Source organism: Dasypus novemcinctus, chromosome 10 (genome assembly GCF_030445035.2).
Source record: "Dasypus novemcinctus isolate mDasNov1 chromosome 10, mDasNov1.1.hap2, whole genome shotgun sequence".
NCBI classification, from domain to species: domain Eukaryota; kingdom Metazoa; phylum Chordata; class Mammalia; order Cingulata; family Dasypodidae; genus Dasypus; species Dasypus novemcinctus.
In genome coordinates this window covers 83,892,693-83,918,239 of record NC_080682.1, presented here as the reverse complement: position 1 = coordinate 83,918,239, position 25,547 = coordinate 83,892,693, and the positions used below count along the sequence as shown (strand labels likewise).

The 25,547-nt window shown below is 43.5% G+C and overlaps 2 protein-coding genes across 13 annotated transcripts in view; one reads left to right on the top strand and one right to left on the bottom strand.

Annotated features, from left to right (window-relative positions):
• AMPD3 (adenosine monophosphate deaminase 3) overlaps nt 1-16,601 on the top strand; it is a 176,976-nt gene extending 160,375 nt beyond the window's left edge. For all 12 annotated transcript variants that reach the window (XM_058305753.2, XM_058305756.2, XM_058305755.2 and 9 more), the window contains exons 7-15: nt 2,316-2,510; nt 3,108-3,239; nt 3,834-3,997; nt 4,713-4,839; nt 8,013-8,176; nt 9,361-9,481; nt 10,289-10,462; nt 11,703-11,813; nt 12,850-16,601. In XM_058305753.2, the coding sequence (XP_058161736.1) occupies nt 2,316-2,510; nt 3,108-3,239; nt 3,834-3,997; nt 4,713-4,839; nt 8,013-8,176; nt 9,361-9,481; nt 10,289-10,462; nt 11,703-11,813; nt 12,850-13,026 (1,365 nt within the window). In that variant the 3' untranslated portion in view covers nt 13,027-16,601. The remainder of the gene's footprint in view (nt 1-2,315; nt 2,511-3,107; nt 3,240-3,833; nt 3,998-4,712; nt 4,840-8,012; nt 8,177-9,360; nt 9,482-10,288; nt 10,463-11,702; nt 11,814-12,849) is intronic.
• Nucleotides 16,602-17,018: 417 nt separating this feature from the next.
• The window catches only part of RNF141 (ring finger protein 141), a 33,404-nt gene continuing 24,875 nt past the window's right edge, over nt 17,019-25,547 (bottom strand). Inside the window, exons 5-6 of the mRNA XM_004453410.4 lie at nt 25,273-25,380; nt 17,019-20,245 (exon numbers count right to left, since the gene is read on the bottom strand). Coding sequence (XP_004453467.1) covers nt 20,095-20,245; nt 25,273-25,380 — 259 coding nt within the window. The 3' untranslated portion in view covers nt 17,019-20,094. The remainder of the gene's footprint in view (nt 20,246-25,272; nt 25,381-25,547) is intronic.

The following is a 25,547-nucleotide window of genomic DNA, read 5'->3' as shown; positions in this document are numbered from 1 at the left end:
AGAGAATCTGCATTATCTGCATTATCACAGCAGGTGATGGGCTGTGACACCCAAAGCCCCAACCAACTGGTAGGACTGTGTAAATGGGACATCAGTTTTCTGCTCAGAGCTATGAAGAAGGGTCTGAGTATGTTTGCTGCTTGGGGTTCTAGCAGGATTAGGCATTATTCACTTCAGTTTAAGTGTCATATCAGATTTCATCTTCTGTGCTAAACCTGATCAAATGGAAGTGGCTACCTGCAGCTACTCCTGAAGTTTAATGAAAAGAGTGCTGTTACTAATTACTGATGTCTGCTATGGATGTGGAAATGGTCAGTATTGGCTTAGGTGCCAGGTATCAGCCATCCTGCTTGTTTAGATAGATCCTATGTGAAAGCAAGGAATGAGCTTGCATGTTCTGATGAATTGAAAACACTGACATTGGATGACAGCATCTTTTACTTTTTCCTAAAATAATCACCTTTGGGATTCTAAAGTTGGGATTGGATGCTTCCTGGACTGTCCAGTTGTTTTTCTCCCTTAGCTTGTGACTCATGGGGGTAAGGACAGGTGAACTCCCTGTGGTGTGCCGTTGGTAAACCGGAGGATACAACCAGAAAGCCCAGAATGTGCTGAGTCATGCTAAGGTAGTTGAGCCAAGCTGTGTCTGGCTGAGCTAAGCCAGGCTGACCTTTCCCTGAGTCTTCCATGTGAGGCCAGCCCCGAACCTGGGGTGCCTGAACCTTTACACTGTGCTTAACTTTTGATGCTTTGAATAGTTTCATTTCTTGGTGTCCAGTGGTGAATGACACAGGCTGGCTCTATCATTCTCACAGAGGTTCACTAGATCAAATGTCTGGTTTGGCCGTACTAGGAGATGCCTGGCCAACTGCAGCCAGCTTTCTCTGGCCTAAGATCAGCCCACTGCTTCACCCCAGCCCTGGGTGAGTGCTCAGTTGGCCACAGCAGAAACTCCAATGTGGAGTCTGGAGCAGGCCTGTGAGGATTTCCTCTCTTGAGACCTCTCTAAAGTCCCTCAGACTTGTGGAAGAGAAGTCAGGATGCCCACTTTGACTTCAAGCCATCTCTCAGCTTGGCCAGGGTTCTGTTTTTCCAGGGCTGAAAAGAGTGTGGCCCATTCCCATTCAATGGGCAAGGAGACTGGAAAGGAATGTGTAGAGAAGCAAGGGGAAAACCAGGACAGTTTGGTGTCACAGGAACTTAGCAAGATGAAGAAGGGTGAGAAATCTCACAAGGTATCCTGAGATGCTGGTGAGCTCCTTCCTGGTGCCTTCTGCAAGGGAACAGGCTTTCCATGGAGGGTAGAAAGAAGTCCAAGTTCCCTGTGCATTTCTGCTCTTTAGATCTTTGGTCTTGGGCCCAAAAGCTTGAGTCCACCTCACTGGAGCTGCTTCTTGGGGTTTACATGCCTTGGATGAAGTATAACTAGATAAGGAAGTATGTGGTAATGGATGGTCTCTGGTGTCTGCCATCTTTATCCACCCCCACTTAGGGGTTTGCTTTGGGAATGCTCTGGGGGTTCCAAAAGAGGTGAATGGGAAGAGATGGGATTTTGTGGGTCCTCAGGGTTATATAAGGATGTGGATATCATTGAAACTATAGGAACCTATCTTCCATGTTCGTTTGTTCAGTCACCCATCCATTCTTCTACTAATAATTTACATCAGGCTCTGGCATAGGCACTGGAGTCTTAGAGGTATTAACATAGTCCCTGTCCAGAAAGAGCTCCCAATTTACTGAAATAGTCAGAAAAACATTAGAATAGATTAGGAGGACATATCAGTAATAGGAGTGTCTGCTAGGTTCCCGGGTTGTACAAGGGAAAGAGTGACCATCTATGTTTGGGGGATCAGAATTGGCTTCCACATGGAGTGGTGATAGGAAATTTCCAGTTGGATGAGATTGATAAGAAGGAACAAAGGCATTCCAGCATTCTAGGCTGAGGAAACGTCCAGGTAAAGCGATGGTGTATGGAATAGCATGGGGCCTTGAGCACCTGTAAGTGATTTGTCCTGGCTGGAGCATATAATCAGGCAGGTTAATGAGCTTAGGCTTTCTCTTGAAGATGATGGGCACCATGATGATTTAACAGGGAAGCAACCTATCCCAATTTACATTCTAAAAAAATCTCTTGATGCTGTGAGGAGGTTGGGTTGGGCTGCTAGACTAGAGGGAGGGAGACAGTTCAAAAGGCTGGAGGAGAGATGGGGAGGGGGTACCGAGGCATCACTGGGGCTACCTCTGTAGCAGGGGGTGCTGAGGCTCTGTGGCTCCACACTGGGGGGTGCCAATGGCCGGTGGGCACTGTGCTTTAGGTGGACACACACATCCATGCGGCTGGCTGTATGAACCAGAAGCACCTGCTGCGCTTCATCAAGCACACATACCAGACAGAGCCTGACAGGACTGTGGCCGAGAAGCGGGGCCGGAAGATCACCTTGAGGCAGGTGTTCGACAGCCTGCACATGGACCCCTACGACCTCACCGTGGACTCGCTGGACGTCCACGCGGTGAGTGAGCTCCAGCCCAGGGCCTCGAGCTTTGTGGGGATCTCAGCCCTGGGAAAGCAGCTGGGTGTGTGACTGGCTTTGTAGTAGCTTTCTCTCTTCTAACCGTGGAGGTGGGAAGAGAACTTAGCCTGAAAGAGTAGGAGGCTGGGGCAGCCTTGAGGCAGATCCCAGTCCTCACCCTGACTTCTGCCAATTAGGAGGTGTGTGCCCTTAGGCAACTAACTCACAGTAAGCTTTATTTCCTTGCCTACAACATGATGAATGATGAAAGTTATTAAAACACTAAATGAGGTAGAAAGTGCTTTACAAAATGGGACTAGTAATAGAAAACACTTTATTGATTGTCAAATAGTCTGCTCACCAAGCCAGCTATGCTCCTGGCATGGTTCCTGGAAGCATGAGGCCCTTGACCCACCTTCACAGAGGTCCCAGAGGAGTGAGCACACCTGGTCCTGGCCCTCAGGAACTCCCAAGATGTTATACAAGAAATGACATAGAAGTCATCATTCAGGTGGCCCCCCCATGTGTCTGCGGAGACCTGGAGGTGTGGTGGGTGCAGACCGTGTGTCCATCTGGCTGGTGGGCTCTTCTTCCCAGGGCCGGCAGACATTCCATCGCTTCGACAAGTTCAACTCCAAGTACAACCCTGTGGGCGCCAGTGAGCTGCGTGACCTGTATTTGAAAACAGAAAACTTCCTGGGAGGAGAGTACTTTGCTCGGATGGTCAAGGCAAGCAAGCCCTCTGCCCCTCCAACCCCTCCTTGTAGGCGGGGGCCGTTTGCCTTCAGAGGGTGGGGGCCCCGCATGGCCTTCTGTTCCTTTCACTCTCTGGAGTCCTCCTCTGCCATCCAGCTCAGGTGAGGCTGATGTGCCCAGGCACCCAGTGCTCCATCCAGCACTGCCCTGCTCCCGAGCCAGCCTGGTGCGGCGTGTGCCGGTTGCAGGGTAGAGGTGAGGGGGTGTATCTGTACCCAGCGGAGCTCATAGCATCCAGGCTTGCTGCCCCATCTCTCGGTTTGCATTCTGAACTTGACAGGGGACAGGTTAGCTCAGAGTAGAGGTGCTTCTGACGACTGGCCTGGTCTGCAGCGTGGCTTGGTGCAGCTCCAAGGTCTCTCTCCCCTCCCCTGCTGAGGTGGATCAAATGCTTACATAGCAGTGCTGGGAATTTAGATTAGGCCTTCCTAGCCCAGAAGCTGGTAGCTCAGGGATTGACAAGGAGGGGAGAGGGGAGGGTCAAGGAGCCTCTGGTGAGGCTGGAGGTCAGGGTTTCCCATGTAAATGGAATGATCTTGAGCTGACTCAAGCTCTTCTTGGTGTCAGGAGGTGGCCCACGAGCTGGAGGAGAGCAAGTACCAGTACTCAGAGCCGCGGCTCTCCATCTATGGCCGCAGTCCTGAGGAATGGCCCAACCTGGCCCGCTGGTTCATCCAGCACAAGGTCTACTCGCCCAACATGCGCTGGATCATCCAGGTGCCCAGGATCTAGTAAGTGATCCCCTTTAGGGATGTCACTCCATCTAGCATGTGTTGCTGAGTCTACACTCCTGAGGGGTAGGGCTGTTCTGATGCCAGCCCAGGCCTCTTCTCCCCAGGGTTTTTCTCACGTGAAGACTCATTGACAAAGGTCTCCTTCACACCTTCACTCCTGTGTTTAAAGAATACATATGTGCAAAGCCCTGGTGGGGCTTGTCACTGGGGGTTGAGGACAGATTGTCCTTTTGAGTGAGTGCTGGGGCATGAGGTGACCTTGGTGGTAGCCTAGGTGCTGGCCCTCTCCCTAGATGTCACTCAGAGCAATATTGTCCCTTCCAGCTTACTGGTCAGTGTAGGCTCATTGCCACAGGTTTGGGGGGAACTGAGCTGAGTGGCCCTGAGTTTGGGTTACTGGGAAATTTAAGGGTTCAGCTCTCAGACATTTGGTCAGCCTGAATCCCACCCCCTATCATCGCAGAATGGTCTCTGGCTTGAGAAAGCTCTCTAATGGGGAGTGGGCTGCGTGCTGAGTTTGCAAACAACACCTAAGTATTGCAGAAATTGCTGGGAGTGGGAGGGGAAGGAAAGGCTTTAAGCTCAGGCAGCAACTCTGATTCCACTCTGGGTGTTTTAAACGGGTTGGCGCAGGAAGTGATGGGGGCCCATCTCTGCCAGGCCCAGGGGGCTGTTGGGCCCACCTAATAAGTGGGTCTTCACCTTCCCCCAGTGACATATTTAGGGCAAAGAACCTGCTGCCAAGCTTTGGGAAGATGCTGGAGAACATCTTCCTGCCTCTTTTCGAGGCCACAATCAACCCCCAAGATCACCGAGAACTTCACCTCTTCCTCAAATATGTAAGTGTGGGCGGTGCCCCAGGTAAGGATGGAAGGAGAGGCTCCAGCGTGCCTTCTCTTTATCCCTCCTCCCGGTTGCCTTTTCAGGTCCTGTCACAGGTGTGCCTCAGGCATGGGGTTGCCAGCCCCAAAGAACTGAATTCTTAAAAGAATGGAGCCTCTCCCAGGGAGGGGATGTCTCCTTCTTCCCAGGGGTAGCCCTGGCTGGGGAGGGTGCCAGGCAGGGTCTGCGCTGCTGGGAAGGGCAGCAGTAGGTGTGTGTGTGAGGAGTCAGGTCCTGCCAGTGAGACCCACCTTAGACCCTGCCCAAGAGCCTCGGGGCTTCTTCAAAATCAGGTTTCAGCTCCTGCTTGTATAATACCTTTAGAAACAAAGGTCCTCATACCTTGTTTGCTCAAGTACAAGCCCCACAGGATAGATATCTCTTCCATATTTGGTTAGTTATGGGAGTTAGGGGAAGGAGCTGGCCCCGCCCTCTGGGTGCTGGGAGTGGAGGGCAGCAGAGGAGGTGATCGCAGGACTTCAGACCAGGAAGGAGGCAGGGTGGGGCCAGAGCCCTGGGGCCTGGGGAGGGGCCAGAGAGCTGGAGCCTAGGGGGAGGGGCTAGAGGGCTGGGGCCTGGGGGGAGGGGCTAGGGGACTGGGGCTGGGGAAGGGGCTAGAGGGCTGGGAACTGGGGGGAGGGGCTGGGGCTGGGGGAGGGGAAAGAGGGCTTGGACCTGGGGAAGGGCCAGGGGTCTGGGACCTGGGGGAGGGGACAGGGGACTGGGGCCTGGGGGGAGGGGCTAGAGAGCTGGGACCTGGGGAAGGGCTAGAGGGCTGGGACCTGGGAGGAGGGGCCAGAGGGCTGGGGCCTGGGGGAGGGGCTAGAGGGCTGGGACCTGGGGGTAGGGGCCAGAGGGCTGGGACCTGGGGGGAGGGGCCAGGGGGCTGGAGCTTGGGGGAGGGGCTAGAGGGCTAGGACCTGGGGGGAGATGGGCATGGGGGGAGGGACCAGAGCGCTGGGGCCTGGGGAGGGGCTAGGGGGCCTGGGGAGGGGCTAGAGGGCTAGGTGAGGAGGTGATAGAGTCTGGTATGGGAGATTTAAATGAGCTGGAACATTATTGAATTCATGTTTTAGATAAAAATCATTCTGGCTGTTGTGTGAAGAGTGACCTGGAACCAAGGGTAGCTAGGAGTGGGAGGGAAGGGTCAGGATGAGGGACAGGGGGTCTGCTCCAGCAGGAGAGACAGACAGTGGCGCGTGAACCATGGTAACAGATCACGTCTAGCGAGTGCTTCCGCCTGGCCCAGTGATACACACCTCGGCATCATCTTGTTTAAGCCTCACGATTATCCCACTACTATCAGCACTTCATTGTTGTTAATCATAGGCAAAATTATTATGAGCCTGCCATGTGCTAGACACTAAATGCTCTCCGTGGATTACCTTGTGTAATCCTCACAATGGCTCTAATTTACACAGGAGGAAATTAAAGCAGAGGTCATAAAATTAAAATTTAACTCCAGCAGGCTGACCCTGGAGCACGTGCCATTAACGCCTGTGCTACACTGCCTTCCAAATCAGAACCCGGGTGCATGGCAACTTCCTAGTCTGTGCCCCCATGGAGCAGAGCAGGAACTTGGGGAGATGGGGGTGGGCGGTAGGACCGACAGGATCTGGGCAAAGCCTGACGTGCGGGAGAGGGAGAGTCTAGGAAGCCTCCCAGGTGCCTGGCTTTGCAGGAGGGTGGAAGGTGCGCCTCTCACAGAGGCAACTGCCAACAATGGGGGGACCGGCTTTGGGGAGGAGGAGGAGTTGGCGTTTGGACAAATTTCTGCACTTGAGGCCATGGGAGATCCGGGTGCTGAGGCCCTGCATGCGCTGGATGCAAGCTCAGGAGAGGGCCTGACAGCATCCACCTCGGGTCCCAGAGGGTTCCGATGAGTGGGGCTGGCGGGTTCCGAGCGAGGTCCTCCTGACTCTCTAGACCCATCCAGGGCAGGCTTAGAGCCGCAGCGGGGACCACGTCTTTCCTTTGACAGAAACGGCTGTGACAGGGAAGATGTGGCCAAGACCCTCACGGTCCTGGGCTGGGTTCCGCACCTCCCCCCGCCCCAAGCTGGGGCCAGCTGGACAGTATTTATTTCTTCTGTCTGGTATTCATAGGCCCCTTCCCAAAGTGTTGCTGAGACTTAATGAAAGGAGGGAGACACATTAGCAAAACTCTGCCTGTGTGCGGGCTGAGGGGCTGTCCTGGTAGGTACATTCCTGGTTGGGGCTTGGCCTCCGGAATCACCCTTTGGAATTCCAGCCTGATGACTGTGGGGCCTGTTGCGTCCCAGATGAGGTGTCACTGCAGTGTAAGGATGGGGAGCTTCCTGAGGCTCCTCTAACCCAGCACAGAGAGCAGTTCCCAGCAAGGAGTTAGGGGCAGAAGCTGCCTCCTGGGCACCACAGCTCAGCCTTCTGAGGGGCTCTCTTGGAAGGGGCATGCCTTGGCCTGTTTGTGAGGCGTCCAGACTATTTCTTGTGCCACCTGGGATATGTCCTAGGATGCTCTCCGCCCTCAGCCCCGAGAGGTCCAGACTCTGAGCCCAGTTTGGTTTCGAATCTGGTTACCTCAATCGGGCAAGTCCCTTAATCACTTTGTCTCTCAGTTTGTCACCTGTAAAATGGGACTTACAACCAAGCTCTCCCTCACAGCGTTGCTCCAAGCGTTACATTAGCCGATATGTACGAAGTGCTTCAGGCAGGGCCACAGCAGGTGCGTGGGAAACACCTGTTCCCTCCCCCTACAGCCTTTTGTCACTACTGTTGATGGCAGTGGCTGCTGGGTACCCTGCAGTGTGCCTTTCCTTGGCACTGGGGGGAATGGGCATGTGAGCATGGCTCCTCACAGTCCATCTGGCCCTGCCTGGGCTTCCCCTCACCATCACTACTACCATGCGTGTACTCAGCTCCCTCCAGGCTGGCCTCCTGGGAAGCCCTGGATGGACGTTGGGCCCACCCCCATCCCTGGGAGGAATGTGGCCTCAGCCAGACCATGGGGTCCCTGGCTGAGGTACAAACTCTGAGAGGTCTGGACTCTGAGGCCATTGGCAGCTCAGCTCTAAGCCCTGGGCGGCTCAGCCAAGCCAGAGTCCCGGCCTTTCTGCCTCAGCTTGATGCTCAGGACGCCTCCTCCTGCCCAGGTGACAGGGTTCGACAGCGTGGATGATGAGTCCAAGCACAGTGACCACATGTTCTCGGACAAGAGCCCCAGCCCAGACATCTGGACCAGTCAGCAGAACCCGCCCTACAGCTACTACCTGTACTACATGTACGCCAACATCATGGTGCTCAACAACCTCCGCAGGTGGGTGAGCCTCCCACACCCCACCCTCTGTACACACTTGCGTTCACACGCAAGCACGTATGCATGTGCATGTATGCAACACATGTGTCCGTGTGTATATGTTCACATGACCATGTACTTTAAAACACATGGACACCCCCCAGCATACTATGTGCACAGGTCCACATAAGCCTACGCACATGCATGTACACCCCAATGACATATATGCCAATACAGATATGTACTCCATACCTAATGCTGACATGCACACCACACACCACACATGTCCATATGTATGCTAACCAACACATACACGGGTGCATGTACACCCCAATACACATGCAAACACAGGCCATTCCAGCACTCATTCATGTTCATTTACCACCACACCAACAACATTCACACATATATTTATTCATTCAGCAAATATTATTGCATCTGCTCCATGATAGGCACTGTTCTAGGTACCGGACTAATGATAGAGAACAAATCCGTGCCTTTGTGGAGCTTACATTGGAATAGTCTTACATGTACCGCCTCACGCCGATATGCACATAGACATGAGGTGCACATGGACAGCAGTCGGATGCCCTGGGCAGCAGGACATTGAGCCATTCTTGTCCCTGCTGGTCTAGTATCCCTCCAACCTCTGGCTGGGTCTTGGGGCCTCACTGGCTCAGCCTAAGCCAATGCTGCTTTGTGGGTGTTGAGGTTTGGAATGGGGCCATGATTGAAAGTAGATGGCCTGGTGTTGGAGAGGGGCCATTCCTGGCTGGACATTTAGCAATGGGGTTCCAGTTCTAGCTCTGTCACTGACCTGTTCAGTGGCCTTAACCAAATGGCTTCATTCTCCGGGCCTTGGTTTACCCATTTTTATAACAGAGGTTGGACTTGATGGGTTCTCATGGACTTCCGTGTTCTGAAGTTCTATAGATCTGGGCTACAAGGTCTGGTGAGGTGACGTAGGGTAGGTGGAGGAGAGGGTGAGATCTGTTTCTACCACCAGATCTTCTCTCTTTCCTCTGGAGCTGGCATCTCTTTGTTTTGAGGAGCTCTAGGTCTGGGCCTCAGGCATTTTGGGAGGAGTAGTTTTGGGGGTGTACTGGGTGACTGTCTCTAGCAGGTTAGGCGCTGAGCTGGGGGTGCTGGCCCCAGGCCTACGGGGACACAGGTAGGATGACCCCAGGGCCTCGCTTCTCCTACAGGGAACGAGGTCTGAGAACTTTCCTGTTCCGCCCTCACTGTGGCGAGGCTGGCTCCATCACCCACCTGGTGTCTGCTTTCCTGACCGCCGACAACATTTCTCACGGGCTGCTCCTCAAGAAGGTAACAGTCCACACGTGAAGTCGCCCTGCACTGCCATCCTGCCCTGGGGCCCCTGGACAGGAGCAGGGTCCCTGAGCTCTTGTCCACTTCCTGGCCTGCTCGGGCCAGTGATGTGAGAAGAGTGGGACCTTGTTCTGGGCTGGGCTGGCTATAGTCATCTTGATTTCATTTTAAATTCTGAAAGTAATTTAATCAAACACATAATTTAGAAAATGGAGAAATGAAAAATAGAAACAGCCATCATTAGCTTTTAGTATTTTCGTTTCCATTTTTTTTCAGAGCAGATTTTTTAAGGTGCTTACAGTCATGATGATCACAGAATTTTGATCTCTTTTTGTCCCTTAGTGTTGTATAACAAGCATTTTTCTGTGTTGCAATATAATACCTATGCTCCTTCTTCTGAAAGCTGTTTGGATGACTGGTGCATGACTGGGATGTTTATAATTGACTTAGCCAGCCTCCAATTGATGGATCCACAGAGTACCTCCAATTCTTCACTCGTTTAAACATGCTACATGTAGTGCCAAAGCAAGGCACTGACTGGTTGGAGTCAGCCTGGGGCCTCCCGGCTGCCCTTCCTGCCCCGAGCGGGGTCCAGAGTGAGGGCACTTGCCAGAGAGGGAGAGGTAGACAGAGCTGCACCCAGAGTAGGGGAGGGGGAGGTCTGTGTGTCCTGGCTTTGGGGAACTCAGGCTTGGTTGGGGACACGTACGAACACTGCCCAGATCCTGGTTTCCAGTTTCCCTCCTCTCCTCCCTCCTTCCCCTCTCTGGCACTTGTCACATGAATTTGGTGTTTCTTTTTCAGAGTCCGGTATTGCAGTATCTCTACTATCTTGCTCAGATCCCCATTGCCATGTCTCCTCTTAGCAACAACAGTCTGTTCCTTGAATATTCCAAAAACCCTCTGAGAGAATTCCTGCACAAGGGACTGCACATTTCCCTCTCCACTGATGACCCCATGCAGTTCCACTACACGAAGGTGAGTGCTTTGGGGGAAGGGACAGTGGTGTCCCAACAGGTGTCAGTCCTGGCCTGTCCTCCCCATGCAGGAACCTGAGCAGACAGCTCAGTTCTGCTGTAGGTAGGGTTGGTGGCCCCGCCCAGTGAAGACAAATGGTAAGCCATTGTGAGGGGCAAGTATTCCTTCCAGGAGCCCGCTCTTTGGTGTCCTTGAACCAGCTGGGAAGGCGTAATTTCATTTCTTTACCTTTCTCTATTTTCTCTTTCTTTGACACTTCCTAGCTCTGTGATTTCATCAAGTTACTTAATCTCTTTGTATCCCATTTGTCCTCACCTGCAAAATGGGGACAAAATTGTCTTTTTACTTGTACCTGTATCTTATTGTGAGGATTCATTGAGATAATGAAACAAAGGGTCTAATATAGTACCTGCATATAGCAAGTATTCAAAATATAAGTGGCCATTTTTATAACAATTACTGTTATTATTATTATTACTGTTATTATTATTATTATTTATAACAATTACTGTTATTATTATTATCACTTTGACTCTCTGGGAAGAGATGAAGAAGGGAGGACCTCGGGGACTGCCCCAAAAGGTCATAGGGATTCCCAGGGGTCCTTGGGCCCCCATTTGAGAGCCACAGCCCTAGGTTACAGAGGCAGTGGGATGGGAGGGGGACAAAGGGCTGATGATTAATGTAAATCCTTTCACATTCCAGAAAATAAAGCAAGGCTACAGTTCAAATCTTTTTGGGCTCACACTATCTCACTCCTTATACCATAGTTATTTCTCATTCTTATTTTAATGTTCCATCTCAGTTCTTAATATTTTACTCATATTAACTTTTATATTTGGACAATCTTAAGAAAATGGTACACTAAATAAAAAGCAAAGCTATAGAGTAGGTACTAAAGTATGTTTAACCAGGGGGCTTATCACAGGAGAGCAGAGACTGTCATCCCTGACGCAGGTCTCAGGGCTTCCAACAGAAAAGGCTGTCAGTGCTGGCCAACAAATGAATGTGTAGGTGTTCTTTTTTTTTTTTTTTTCATCTCCTTGGTGACTTGAGATTTCACAGAAACAAGATTTTAGGAGTTTGTCATTCATGGCTTAATGCTGGCATCCAGATGCTGGTTATTGAAGAAAAATTAAATATGCGATGCCTGTTTGATGTATCTAGCTTAAGAATTATGTGAAGCATTGCAGTGAATATTCTGCCATCTAATACAGTTACTTTTGGGGGAGGGATCTAGGAAGCACTTATGGAAGAATATGCAATTGCTGCTCAAGTGTGGAAGCTGAGCACGTGTGACCTGTGTGAAATCGCAAGGAACAGTGTGCTGCAGAGCGGCCTCTCGCATCAGGTATGGCATTGTGCTGGCATGGCCCTCTGTCCTCTATCTTTCAACAAATGTGTGCTGGATGCCTACTGTGTACCAGCCATTTTCCAGGCACTGGGGATCAGTGATAAACAAAGCTGGGTCTCTGTCACCCTGAAACTCATGCTCTGGGATAGAATCCTCCAATCCAAATCCTAAATATAGGAGCCCCTTCCGGCAGAGGCTTTCCCTGGTCACCCATTCTGAAATAGCCATATACTTCTTATCATTCTCTACCCCCTTAATCTGATTGTCTTCATAACATTTATTACTACTAATATTGTAATATGCATTTAGTTGTTTTTCTCTCTTTCCCTCTAGAAGGTAAGCTCAATTAGGGCAGACTATATCTTCAGGGCCTAAAATGGTCCTGGGCACATAGGAGGCACTCAATTCTTGACCAGATGAATAGTACCTTGATTGAATATGAACTTTAGGGATGGGCCTGGGCATCAGGCAATGTTTAAAAGCTCCCTTTGTGATTCTAGGATGGAGTCAGGCTTGAGAACCATTGCTCTAGATGGTATCTTGGGTCCCTGGACTCCTCCCCTGGGTGATGTCACTGATTCTGAAAGAGGGCTGCATCAGGTGTGGTTGGATGCTGCTGCTGAGAACAATTCAAAGCTCAAGCTTCTGTGCGTGTGGACTTGGTTCCTTGGCTTGACCCTCCCCAGAAACACTCTTGACTGCCTGCCCTTGCCAACTCTCAGCAGGGACTTTAGTGTTAACCTGCTCACCTTGACTTCTCTGTCCCAAGCGCTCGCAGTTCCTATCTTTCCTTTCTGATCAGGAAAAGCATAGTCAGGAATAAAGGGAATGAATGTGGTTACCAGAGTGACATTCTCAAGGACACGGAGCCTGAGAGGAATTTCCTAAGAACCCCTTGGGGAAAGATGTCCTGTCAAGAATCTGCTTCAGGGGTTGAGTCTGATGTGCTATGGCTAACATCAAAGCTGCTTGTGCAGATATGGAAAGTGGATCCAAGATACATTATTTCATTTGTATTTCTCTTGGTTCACAGGAAAAGCAAAAGTTTCTGGGACAAAATTATTATAAAGAAGGACCTGAAGGAAATGATATTCGAAAGACAAATGTTGCTCAGATCCGAATGGCATTCCGACACGAGACCTTATGCAATGAGCTCAGCTTCCTGTCTGATGCCATGAAATCAGAAGAGATCACAGCTCTGACTAAATAGGTCCAGGACTGGACATGCATTTTAGCTTTTTGGTTTAATTTTAAGTCTGCTGTGATTAACAGTGGTCAAGACACCAAACTAGGACTTTCTTCTATGGAAAGAATGCCTCTGAAGATCTTTCAAACTAGTGATTTGGTTTGCACTGTTCACTTTCAGACCATCAGGCCCACTTCTGTTAATATTTCTGAGTAATAGATGCGGACTCCTCCCTGGGGTTGTGAGAGCTGGGCATTTGTCTGCATTCAGTCTAGTTTTCCAAATATTTCTCTTGAACCCACCAGTGCTTGCATTATTATTGGGGCCAGGATTTTTTCAGTCAAATGCCAAGTGATAACGACTATGTAGTTTTGGGCCTTACTCCTCCATAGGCCATGCAAGCTAGTTGGTAGTTGTTCATTTCAGCCTTTGGCTGGCTGGCTGCCTTAAAATCATCTTCAAAGCCCCCTTTCATAAAGGGGCTACTTCAAGAGAATTAAAATAGAAAAACCTTCCTTTGGAAAGTGGCTGTGGCTTAATCAGTTGGGCTTCCATCTACCATATGGGAGGCCCTGGGTTCATGTCTTGGGGCCTCCTTGTGAAGGCAGGCTCACCTGCATGCTGCGGAGAGCCGCCAGCCTGGGCACCGCAGAGTGCTGCCCAGCCCGCAAGTGCCACGGAGAGCTGACTCAGCAAGATGACACAACAAAAAGGGAGACAAGCAAAAATGCAGAAGAGCACGTAGTGAATGGTCACGGAGAGCAGACAAGCAAGCCGCAGGGAGTGGGGGAGAATAAATAAAAATAAAACACAGACACAGAAGAACACACAGCGAATGAACGGAGAGAGCAGACAGCATGCAAAAAGCCGCAAGGCGGGGTTGGGGGGGATAAAAAAAATTAAAAACAAAAACAAAAACCTTCCTTTTGACAATGTTTTAAAATGAATTTCTTAAATTGTTTTATTTAGCACTCCCTCCTTCCCCCTTTTCTAGATGCACATGCTAAACCCATCACTCCTGTTCTGAGTCTTAGTTTCCTCACCTAAAAAATGGGGTTTGGACTAGATGAGTCGTTGTCAAACCATGTTCTGTGAATCTTCTTCACAGACCATTGCAGGGTGGAAGAGGGAAGGGGCTGAATGTGTAAGGTTTTGGGTGCTGCTTCTACTTCTTCAAAGTGACTTTGCTTTCATCAGTTTTACCTTGAGGCTTCTATATGATATTTTCCTTTGAACTTAAGCGCTTCTGTGGGAAAACTTTGAAGACCACAGAATAGATGATTTTTTTTCCTTTGGGCTCTAATATTCTAGGATTTGTAGTTCAATCCTCATTTTACTGTTTTCTAAGAAGAGTTAGGGCCAGAGAAGTGAAATTTTTTCAAGGCCATACAGCTAATAATTTAGTAGGACTAGAACTGTTTCCTTACTTCTAATCCAGTCTTTTTCCTACTCTTCCATCAGGGCTCACAAATGTTAGACTTTTTTTTTTTTAAATCATAACCTGGCACATTTTTTTTAAGAAGTTCAGATTTCTCCCTTACCTCATACACACATTTCTTCAGTAGATATAGTGGTCCCAGGGGCCAAGTGGGAAGAAGCATTTTTAAAGACAAATATGAAATTAAGCTTTACCAATGTACTCTTCATCTGTGTTACTAGTGCCTGGCATATAGTAGGTGCTCAATAAATGTATACAGAGTAACAATAAATTTCTCTTATGCCAACTTTTTAAGGATTTGTGCTCCTAGTATTCAACAAGCTGCTCAAAGACCTTCCTTTATGGGCAAATTCGGACTATAGGTAGTACTTTTGAATCATTATAAAGTTAGAGCTCTTTTTGTGTGTGAAAATACTTATCTGAATTTAGATAGTCTTGTCCTGTAACTTTGTAATGCCTATATCCTCCACTGATCAATTTAGCATATGGAACTAAAAACGTAGTCTCTTAGCATATGGAACTATAAAATCTAGGCAAACATATATGCTATATTTTATAGCTGATTATGAAATTGAATAAAAACCCAGCATTTATCTTAGGGATTCATTATTTTTTAAAGGCTCCCATTTGTATATATTTATCCTAATGTAGCAAATATTGTACAGTGTGTCATTGTCATTTTATCTGTACCAAGTATTTTAAAAAAATTATTAAAGTTCATCAAGACAGTGGCTCAATAATTTAGATTTCAATTTAATTCTATTTAAAGAAGATTTTTTTTTACTTTTTGAAAAATACTGAACATCATGAAAAGTTATCAATAATAACTGCTAGTTTATCTTTTACTAAGACTCAGGCATGGATGACATTCCCTAGGAAAACGAAAAAAATTCAAGCTGAAGCTCAGTAGACCTAGAAGGTGATAAGACTTTCCTATCGGACTTTTTTGTCTTTATTTTTTTAATGTTACATTAAAAAAATATGAGGTCCCGATATACCCCCCACCCCCCTCACCCCACTCCTCCCATAACAACAACCTCCTCCATCATCATGGGACATTCATTGTGCTTGGTGAATACATCTCTGAGCACTACTGCATCACATGGTCAATGGCCCACATTATAGTTTACACTCTCCCCCAGTCCACCCAGTGGGCCATGGGAGGACATACAATGTCTGGTAACTGTCCCTGCAGCACCACCCAGGACAGCTCCAAGTCCTGAAAATGCCCCCACATCACTTCTCTTCTTCCCACTCCCTACACTCAGCAGCTACCATGGCCACTCTCTCCAAATCAACGCTACATTTTCTTCGATTACTAATCAGAATAGTTCATGAATAGAATATCAGTAAGTCCACTCTAAGCCATACTCTATTTCTCCATCCTGTGGACCCTGGGATGGTTATGTCCACTCCACCTCTATATCAAGAGGGGACTTAGATTCCACATGGATGATGGATGCAATTCTCCTGCTTTCAGTTATAGGCACTCTTGGCTCTCTGGTGTGGTTGTTGACCTTCTTCACCTCCATGTTAGCTGAGTGGGGTAAGTCCAATAAACCAGAGTGTAGGAGTTGCTAGTCTGTTGAGGCTCAGGGCCTGGCTATCACATGGTCAGTCCAGAGATTCAGGTCCCCTGGGTATACACTAAACCCCAGCACCAACCACAGGTCTAGTAAAAGTAACAGGAAAGGCTTGTGAACAAAGATCACATCTGAGTCCAGCTCCATCACACAGAAACACAAACTCCAAAGTAGGGCCAACTGACATGGCTTTTAATCTAACTTCTGCCCTGGATATAATAGTCTGCTTGGCCAGCAACTTGTTGGGATTTTACTTTACCTGCCAGCTTTTCAGACACCTTTTTAAAATAGCACTTGGCACTTTTATTAAATTCTTATACCTAACTGGCCATTTTAAAGGGTTAATGTATATTTTCCTTTGTGTCTGCAGTTGGAATCAAAGGCAATTATATACCAGTCTGGGTTCCTAAAAAACAGTTTTGGAAGCATGTTACCCCTTATTTATTCCTGAAGGCTAAATGTGTTACTTTAAACTCTGCCTCATGAGAACAAGTCGCAGCTCCTGGGTTGGTATTTGTCAAGGCCTTTTCCTGGGCCTTTACTTCCTCTTATCATGGATTAAAGCAGAATTGACCACATATCCCTCTGGCTTTCTCTTTACTTGTCTGGATTTGTAGACATAACTGAAGATAATATATTGGTGATATACTTAAATATTTTGCACCTGAACCATAACTATTACAAAGATCATTGAGTGCAACTAACTATATTAAAAATAATTCCTTGGAAATTTTGTGCCCTCAACCTGAAATGAATGCTAATTTTTTAGAATGACAGAGGATGGCAGGGTGAGACTATAAACAGCTGCATGATTGTCATGTATTTTGATAGCAAATGTGTATCAAATTTACTAAGTTTAATTATAAACTGCCACTCCTTCATATAAATGTCTTTTTCACTTCTCAGCATGAAGATTCATCTAAGAATCTTCTCAAAATTACATTCTTATATCTTGGAAAGGATTTTACAAGGTAAACATCAAAACTACCATAGGGTAGAGCATTTTACCTATTATTTTTATTGTTCAATAGGGTTAAAAGACACAAAAACAAATGAAAGTCTGTTGTCAACTGTTTCTATTATACTATCATTGTGTTGTCCATAAATAAATGTAGATAACCAGCTGGTTTCCCCAATCTCCAAAAAGTTTTCTTATTCCTGTATAGAACAAACTAAGTTTGACATAATCAGGAAAAACAAAATTACAATGCAAATTCTTCAGAGTGCCATTTAATGAACCCAACTTCTCAATGTTAAAAAGCACTGAACGAGAAGGTATTCTCAAGCAGCCTTAGTATCTAGATATGGATTAGGCATAAGGAAACTGAGTCCAATCTGAAATGCATTTAACATGGAACACAACCATCACAACCCCCCAGAGCACAATATAAAATAGTATGTAAGAATGTGAAATTTACAAGAAAAAACTATCTTCAAATAGCTAAAATTCACTTGCTACAGATTATTTATTGCACAATTTATCAGTTTGTCCTAAGAATAAAACTATTCTATTATTCGCAACCTCTAAATTCAGTAAAGTCAAATTTATTTTTCTCAAACTACAGTACTATAGCATTAAAATATGAATAAATCCTCTTGTTACTGAGTTAGGATAAGGAAAAGTTTATAACTTATAAAACAAATTTCTTAGAGTTCATGAAATCATTTCACAAATCCTAGAAGGCACACATTACATTTTCTATCATCGTTAAGTGCATTTAAGTACTTCACAGTTAAAAAAAGACAAAGCTGTACAGAATACAAAGAGTGTACATTTCACCTTTTAAACAAATTTACAACTTTTAAGATTAGTTATTATAGGAGAACCTACCTAACATTCACATTTAAGGAATTATCACTCAGTTTAATCGAGAGCAAAGAACTGTGTGCTCATTTAATCGATAAGGCTGAATTTTATATTTCACAGTAGATCAGTCAGTGTCTTGGAGTTCATATTGTAAAATAAAAAGGGTTGGGCAATATCAAGTCATTGTTAAATAATTCCTTGAAAAGTGAAGGAGTCTAAGGAACAAAAATCATTGGCTATACCTGGAAAGATTAAAAAATCTGTAAAGCAACTTTATTTTCAGAAACATTTTAAAATCTGGCAATTTGAATTAAACTCTGGAAGTCCAATATAAAAGGACAACTGAAAGTCTTAGAGTTGAAGGATCATCTATTTTCCATTGACTACTAAGAACCCATGGAGGAGATTCAGGGCTCTGCAAATGGACTTGCATTTAAAGTTCTTTGGAAATAAATTTAATAAAATTAATTTAAAGAACAATCCCAATCATACAAATGTGTCACTCACCAATTCTAACATACTGAGATCATTGATGCTTTATGTGTTTTCATTGGTTGACTACACAATATTTAGTTATCATAATATATAAGGACAGTTATATTAATCAAATATGGGGTAGGGTGTGTGTGTGTGTGTGTGTGTGTGTGTAGATGTTCTGTATAAGATTTTACTTGGGGAAAAAAAAGGAACCACTGCTGAAATAAAGTGTAAAAAGGAACCTACAAACAAAAAGAAGGGACTTTCTCAAGGTCCACAACCATCAAGTACATCAACCAGGTTGATAATGATAGAGCCCCCAGTACTCTGCTTGTATAAAGACTCATAGTGAGTATTTAGCTACTTCATATTTAGCTCTCCCTATCATGAATGCCAATGATTAAGTCATCAGTGTTCTGTGGGCAATTATCAAGCTACCCTCAATTAGACATTTTTTCCTAGAAATGGATTTTATTTGCATGCCTATTAAAATCCTAGTTTCTAAAAATTATGTCAATAAGTGGCAACTTAAATTGTATATCTTGGTACTTAGGAAAACAGCAATATTTACAACTTACCAGTAATAGCACAGAAAACTTTCCTGGAATGTTAAGATACTTTTTAAGGAGACATCAGGCTTTTTAGTTTTACTAGCTGCTAAACTGTTGATGTTTAATATAAAACAAAAACTTTAGAAGCAAAATTTTAAAAAAAGGTTGAGGTGCTACTGAAGATCATGTCATTATTACTATACTCTTTCAGAGTTTTTCAAAGAAAGAATATTGAAACAGTAATAAAGCCAAATTATTTCCTAATTTTCAGAGGTGTTTTATTATGTACATATGTTGAAAAAGCTACATCCTGTTTTATTCCCTCTTAATCTAAGAAATTTGAGGACTTTAAGCCTAAGATGCCCTCAAACTAAGAAAATAAAAGCACCAAAAACCAATATTGAATGATTTATCATAATTCGGAAATGTCCAATTTAGGATCTGTGTGAAGAATATATCTTTCTGAAACACCAGGAAATGTAAGCAATATCAAAAACCATTTAGAACAATTTCCTAGTTATGGGAAAGCTTTTACAGAACAGCCAAGATTTCCCGGGAGAAGTCCATTCACAAGGCAAAGGGAAGCCCAAATTTATAGTCCCACCCAAATTATACAGTATGGCAGGAAAAAGAAAAGCCTTTTCATTAAAAAATATATAGTTCTAAAACACATTGCTAAAGTTACAAAATAATTGTGGATCTTTTCAAGTAAAAATTATTAAAGGAGCAATAACTAACCACAAGGGGGCATAGATACTCCTTAGATGCCAGCAAAAAGACTAGTTGTAAGTAGTAACATGCACTTTGACATAATCTACATTTATAGTCATTTAAAATTTTCTCTCTCAGATGGCTACATCTTTTTAACATTCAAAGTTTATTTTAAATCTAACTAAAAAGATTCCAGAATATTCTTCCCTAAAAAATTATGGTGTTTCAGAAGCCTCTGAAAGTGTTGCTGTTATCTTAGCAAAGGCTTCATAGAGCAATACGTTCTAATACACATTAGAACAGGTAAATAATAAGAAAATATGGTCTAAAACAGTAGCAATTTTAGTTTATCACAAATGGAAGACATAGAAAGTTTATCCAAAAAAATGGGATAAATAGAATAGCAAAAATATGAGGTGGGGAAAAGTGATTTTCCTTTGTCTGTGCCACAACATCCCTGCATTCTTCCCCCATGAAACAAATATTTGTAGCCCATAATAGCAACAAAAGACCTTCATCCCAAGGTCACGGCCTATGGGGCTGGCCTGCCTCATCAGCCATGTTAAGAATATAGTTAGCCATATCATCTTCAGTGGGTGCCTCTGACACCACCCAAGATTCATTTGTTCCAGTCATCTGCAGGCGACAGATAGGGCAATTCCTGTGTCGATCACTCCTGTTAGAAAGTCAAATGAAACGTTTAAGTTTTCTTTTTCTTCTTTTTACAAATAAGGGATTTGTTTGAAAAGTAATACATGTACATGGTTAAAAGAAAAAAAAACGGAAACAGCATAAAAATGTATACTGTGAAAAGTAAATCTCTCTTTCCCATTCCAATCTTCAATTCTCTTCGTCAGGGGCAACACTGTTGCCCGTTTCTTACATAGCCTTCCAGAGACAGACTAAGCATGATCAAGCTTGTCTGTATATATACATCATTGCCCTTTTTACTTGTCAATGTATCTGTAGACCCTTATATCCCAGCATGTCTTAGAGCTGTCCATTCTTCTTTTCTTTTTTTTTTTTTTTTTTGAGGTACTGGGTCCAGGCATTGAACTTGGGACCTCGTATGTAGGAAGCTGGACCACTGAGCCACACTGGCTCCCTCAATTCTTTTTAACATGAGCCCACTGTATGAATATGCCATAATTTATTTAACCAGTTCCCCAAAGAGAAGGACATTTAGGTTTTTTCCTAGTCATTTGCCTCTTACAAATAATATCCCTGGTACCCAATTAGGTAGTAATGTTTTCTTTTACAATCAAAATCTTTGTGAGTCCTATGAGGAAACTCCCTCTTGTCAACAAAGGATTTGGTCAAGGTAAAGCATAAATGTTTATTTGTGATTATTTAAATGGAAGCCACTACTCCAGGAATAACTTCTTGGGAGTGGCAGGGGAATACAGCAACAGGAAAGGATGTTTGTCATTCTAATTAATATCTATATGATTCTCAACAATTAACTAAGCTTAAAGGACTGATAAAAATTCCTATGGCTCATAAGCAACAGGAAGATTTTCTTTAAGAACTGCATGAAAATGGAAACATTCAAGGTTTAAAATAAAAGAACTTTATATGTAGAATGAATTTTTCTGACGAGGAAATAACTCTTATACGATCACTTAAAGGAGATTATGTTTTTCCATAGAAATTTTTTTTTTTTTTTTGTCAAACATTATTTGGGAAATTTCGAAAATATAATATTTGAGCCAGAAACATCTCATGCTGTTTTTCTCCTCACTGCTCAGGGAAATCTGAGACCAAACTAATTAAGTTATATCAACTGTTCTTTGGTTTTTGTGCAAAAACTTAGAAATTTGTTCCAAAAACTAAATGTGAAAGCTAGAGCAGACAAATGATATTCAGGTTGATTTCTGGTTCCTCAGAGATATTTTACTAGATAATTATGTGTATTCTTCTGTGCTTTTAGCCAACAGGAACCTGATTTATCCTCCCATCCTCTAGAACACTGCACACAATATATGAAATAACAGTTTGCAACACTGGGCACCAGGCAACAAAGGACAGTGATGCCTGAGCGATGGAAAGCAAACAAGGAAGCCCTGTCACTGCAGCAGCTAGCTGCCTTGAGGGAGTTTCTAGGCTGTGGCACAAGGGGAACCTAAAAGGTGCCTGACAGACTCCTGGAGTTGAAGAGACAGAACTGATAGTCTAGGAAGGCCAAGGCAGCTAAAGTTCACAGGGAAAGGAGAGAGATGCACACAGAGAACTCTGGAGGTCTGCAGAGGGTCCTTCTCAAGGATGTTCCACAGAGTACTGATCAGTAGGTGCATGTGAAGAAACGATCTGAGGCTAAGGAAAGAAACATCCAAAAGCAACATAGGGAACAGAACCTGTTCCCACCAGCTGGACTAGAAAACCTCATAATTAATGAGGCATTGGGTAGAGTAAACTACTGTGATGGGCTTGCTTCATTAGTGGGGAAAATCAGGCACTGCACTGATCATAAACAAATCATAAAAGCAAGACCCAAAAGGATCAAATTATTTCCAAGTAACTCTATTCCAGAGCAAAGCTGGTGAATATTTATTGGAATATAAAAATATTGAACACCCAAAAAGGGAAAATTGATAATATTTGGCATCCAATAAAAAATTATCAGGCACATAGAAAAATACAACCCTATTGAACAGAAAACCCAATCAAAACCAAACCAGAACTGACACATATATTGGAATTAGCGCACAAGAAACTTACTATAACTGTATTCTATTTACTAAAAAAAACTAGGGGAAAGATAAAACATATTAAATAGAGACATGGACAATATAAATAAAACTTCAAATCAAACTTCTGGAGATGAAAATTACAATATCTGAGAAATGAAACATACACTGGAAGAGATTGGTAGCAAATTAGACACTGCAGAAAAAAGAACTAACAAATTTGAAAAGACAAAGAAAAATTAACTCTACAAAATGAAACAGAAAATGACTCAAAAGAAGGAAGAAGAGGAGGAGGAGGAAGAAAATAGATCAGAGAGCTGTGGGACAACTTCAAGTGGCTTCATATATGTGTAACTGGTGTGCCAGAGGAGAGGAGAGAGAAAGGGACAGAAACATTATTTGAGAAAATAATGGCTGAGCATTGTCCAAATTTGATGTCACTATAAATCTACAAATCCAAGAATCTCACTGAACCCAAAGTACAAGAAACATGAAGAAAATTATCCTAAGGCATACCATAATCAAATTGATTAAAACCAGTCAGAAAGAAAAAAAGTTGTAAAAGTAGTCAGAGAAAAAAATGTACATTACCTAGAGAGGAAAAAAGAAAGAGATGAAACAGGTTTCTCATAGGAAACAATGCCAATAAGATGAGAGTAGAGCAACATTAAAGTACTGAAAGAAAAAAACAGTATAAATCTAAAATTCTATATGCAGCAAAAAACGATTCAGACATTCAAGAAAATCCTAAAGAATTTCTAAATTACAAGAACTAATAAATGGGTTTAGTAAGGCTGCAGCATGTAAGAATGATACATAAAATCTATTTTATCTCCATATAATAGCAACACACAATCACAAATTGAAATGGAAAAAACAATACCATTTAGAATAGCAACAAAACATTTGAAATACTTAGGGGTAAATCTGACAAAAGATATGTAACACTGAAAACTACAAAACATCGCTAAGAGAAAACAGTCCTCACATTCCTCATTAAATGGAGAAATATACTTTGTCCATGAATTGTAAGACTCAATATTGTTAAAAAGTAAACTCTCCCCAAATTGATCTATTTATTCAGTGCAATTCCAATGAAAATCCTTGGAGGTTTTTTTGTAGAAAGTGACAAGCTGGTTCTAAAATTCATATTGAAATGCAAAAGGCCTAAAACAGCCAAAACAACTTTGAAAAGAACAAATTGGAGACTAACACTACCTGATTTTAAGACTTACATTAATCCAGGTAGTGTGGTATGGACATGAAGATAGATAAATAGATCAAGAGAACAGAATAGAGTGCAGAAATAGACCTGTGTATATTTGAGCAACTGATTTTTGACAAAAGTGAAGAGACAATTTAGTGAAGATAAGATAATCCTTTCAACAAAATGTGCTGGGACAAAAAAAAAAAATTTTTGGATCTAGATCTCACACCATATACAAAAACTAACTCAAAATGGATCTAGACTTAAATGTAAAATCCAAAACTAGAAAACTTTTGGAAGATGAAGATAGAAAAAAATCTTTGTGACCTTGGGTTAAGCAAAGATTTCTTAGATACGACACTAAAAGCACTATCCATAAATCACAAATTGATAAATTGGACTAATCAAAATAAAAAATTTCTGCTCTTTGAAAGACATTCTTAAGAGACTGAAAAGACAAGTCACAGTAGGAGAAAATATTTGCAAATGATACATCTGATAAAGGAAGTGTATCCAGAATATATAAAGAACCTCAAACTCAAAAATGCAAAAACCCCCAATAAAGAAATGGGCAAAAGATTTGAATGGACACCTCACAGAGAAGGCACAAAGATGGCAAATAAGCGTATGGAAAGATGCTCAACATCATTAGTCAGTAGGGAAATGCAAATGAAAACCATAATGAGATACTACTCACCTATTAGAATGGCTAAAATAAAAAAGAGTGACCAAACCAAGTACTAGCAAGGATGTGGAGCAACCAGAACTTTCATACATTGCTGTGGGAGTGTAAAATGGTACAAGTGCTTTGGGAAACAGTTTCATAAAGAGTTCCATATATACCTATGATCCAGCCATTCCACTTCTAGTTATTTACCCAAGAAAAAAAACAAAATATTTGTCCATAAAATGACTAATCCACAAATGTTCATAGCAGTGTTATTTGTAATAGCCAAAAATGTGAAACAACTTAAGTGTTCACCAACAGGTGAAGAGATAAAAAGCTGTGGTATATCTATACAATGGCTATACTTGGCAGTAAAAATGAATGACTATGGATTACTGCTGCGAGATAGATAAATCTCAAGCTAATTATGCTAAATGAAAGAAGTCAGACAACAAAAAGAACATACAATATGGTTCCATTTATAAAAATTCTAGAAAACCCGAACTATATTATAGTTACTGAAAGCAGATTAATGGTTGTTCTGGTACCAGGAAAGAGGGAGGGGAGGACAGTTTACAATGCGGTACAAAGTAACTTCGGGGGTGATGGATTTGTTCATTATTTTGATGGGGTGATGGTATTTACAGGTATACATGTATGTCAAAACATACCAAATTATGCACTTTAAATATTTATAGCTTATTTTATGCCATTTATAAATTCTCCTAAATGTTTGTTTCTTCTTTTGTAAAATAACAAGTTTGACTAGCATCACTAAAGCTCCCTCCAGGTTCAAGTTTCAAGGATTCATGTGACTCCTTTTAAACACATATAGAGGATATATGTAGAAATGAGGAGAAAAAGGGATGAAAAAAGATAGGGTTTGATTCTAGGCTCAAGTCAGGTACAAATCTCTTTATAGCAAAAGTAAAATATCAAAACTAAGATACAGCCTCACATTTTATAAAGTTTATATATAAAAATCAAAATATTTTTAACCAGTAAAAGATATGTCATATAATGAAAAGTACTACATAACAAAAGCTCTCATACTTCAATAGAGTATTTTCATACTTTTCAAAGTATTAATATATAGATCCCATTTGGTCTTTGCCTTTCTGGGAAGGCAGTAAATAACTTACCATTTATCAATGCACTTCTGACAAAAGCTGTGAGCACAAGGGAGGATGAGGTCAGCTCGGCCATCCATACAGATACAACACTCCTCCTCATCAGTCAGTTGTTTCACCCTGCAATGTGAAAAATGAGTTGAAGCACTGATAATCTCTGCTGTCATCTTGCTTTCTTAAAAAGCATTATTTAACATCTTATGTGTTTACAGTATAAAGCACAATACTACTCATGTGCAAAATCAAACTGTAAATTAACGTTTCCTTTAGTGACAACAAATATATTA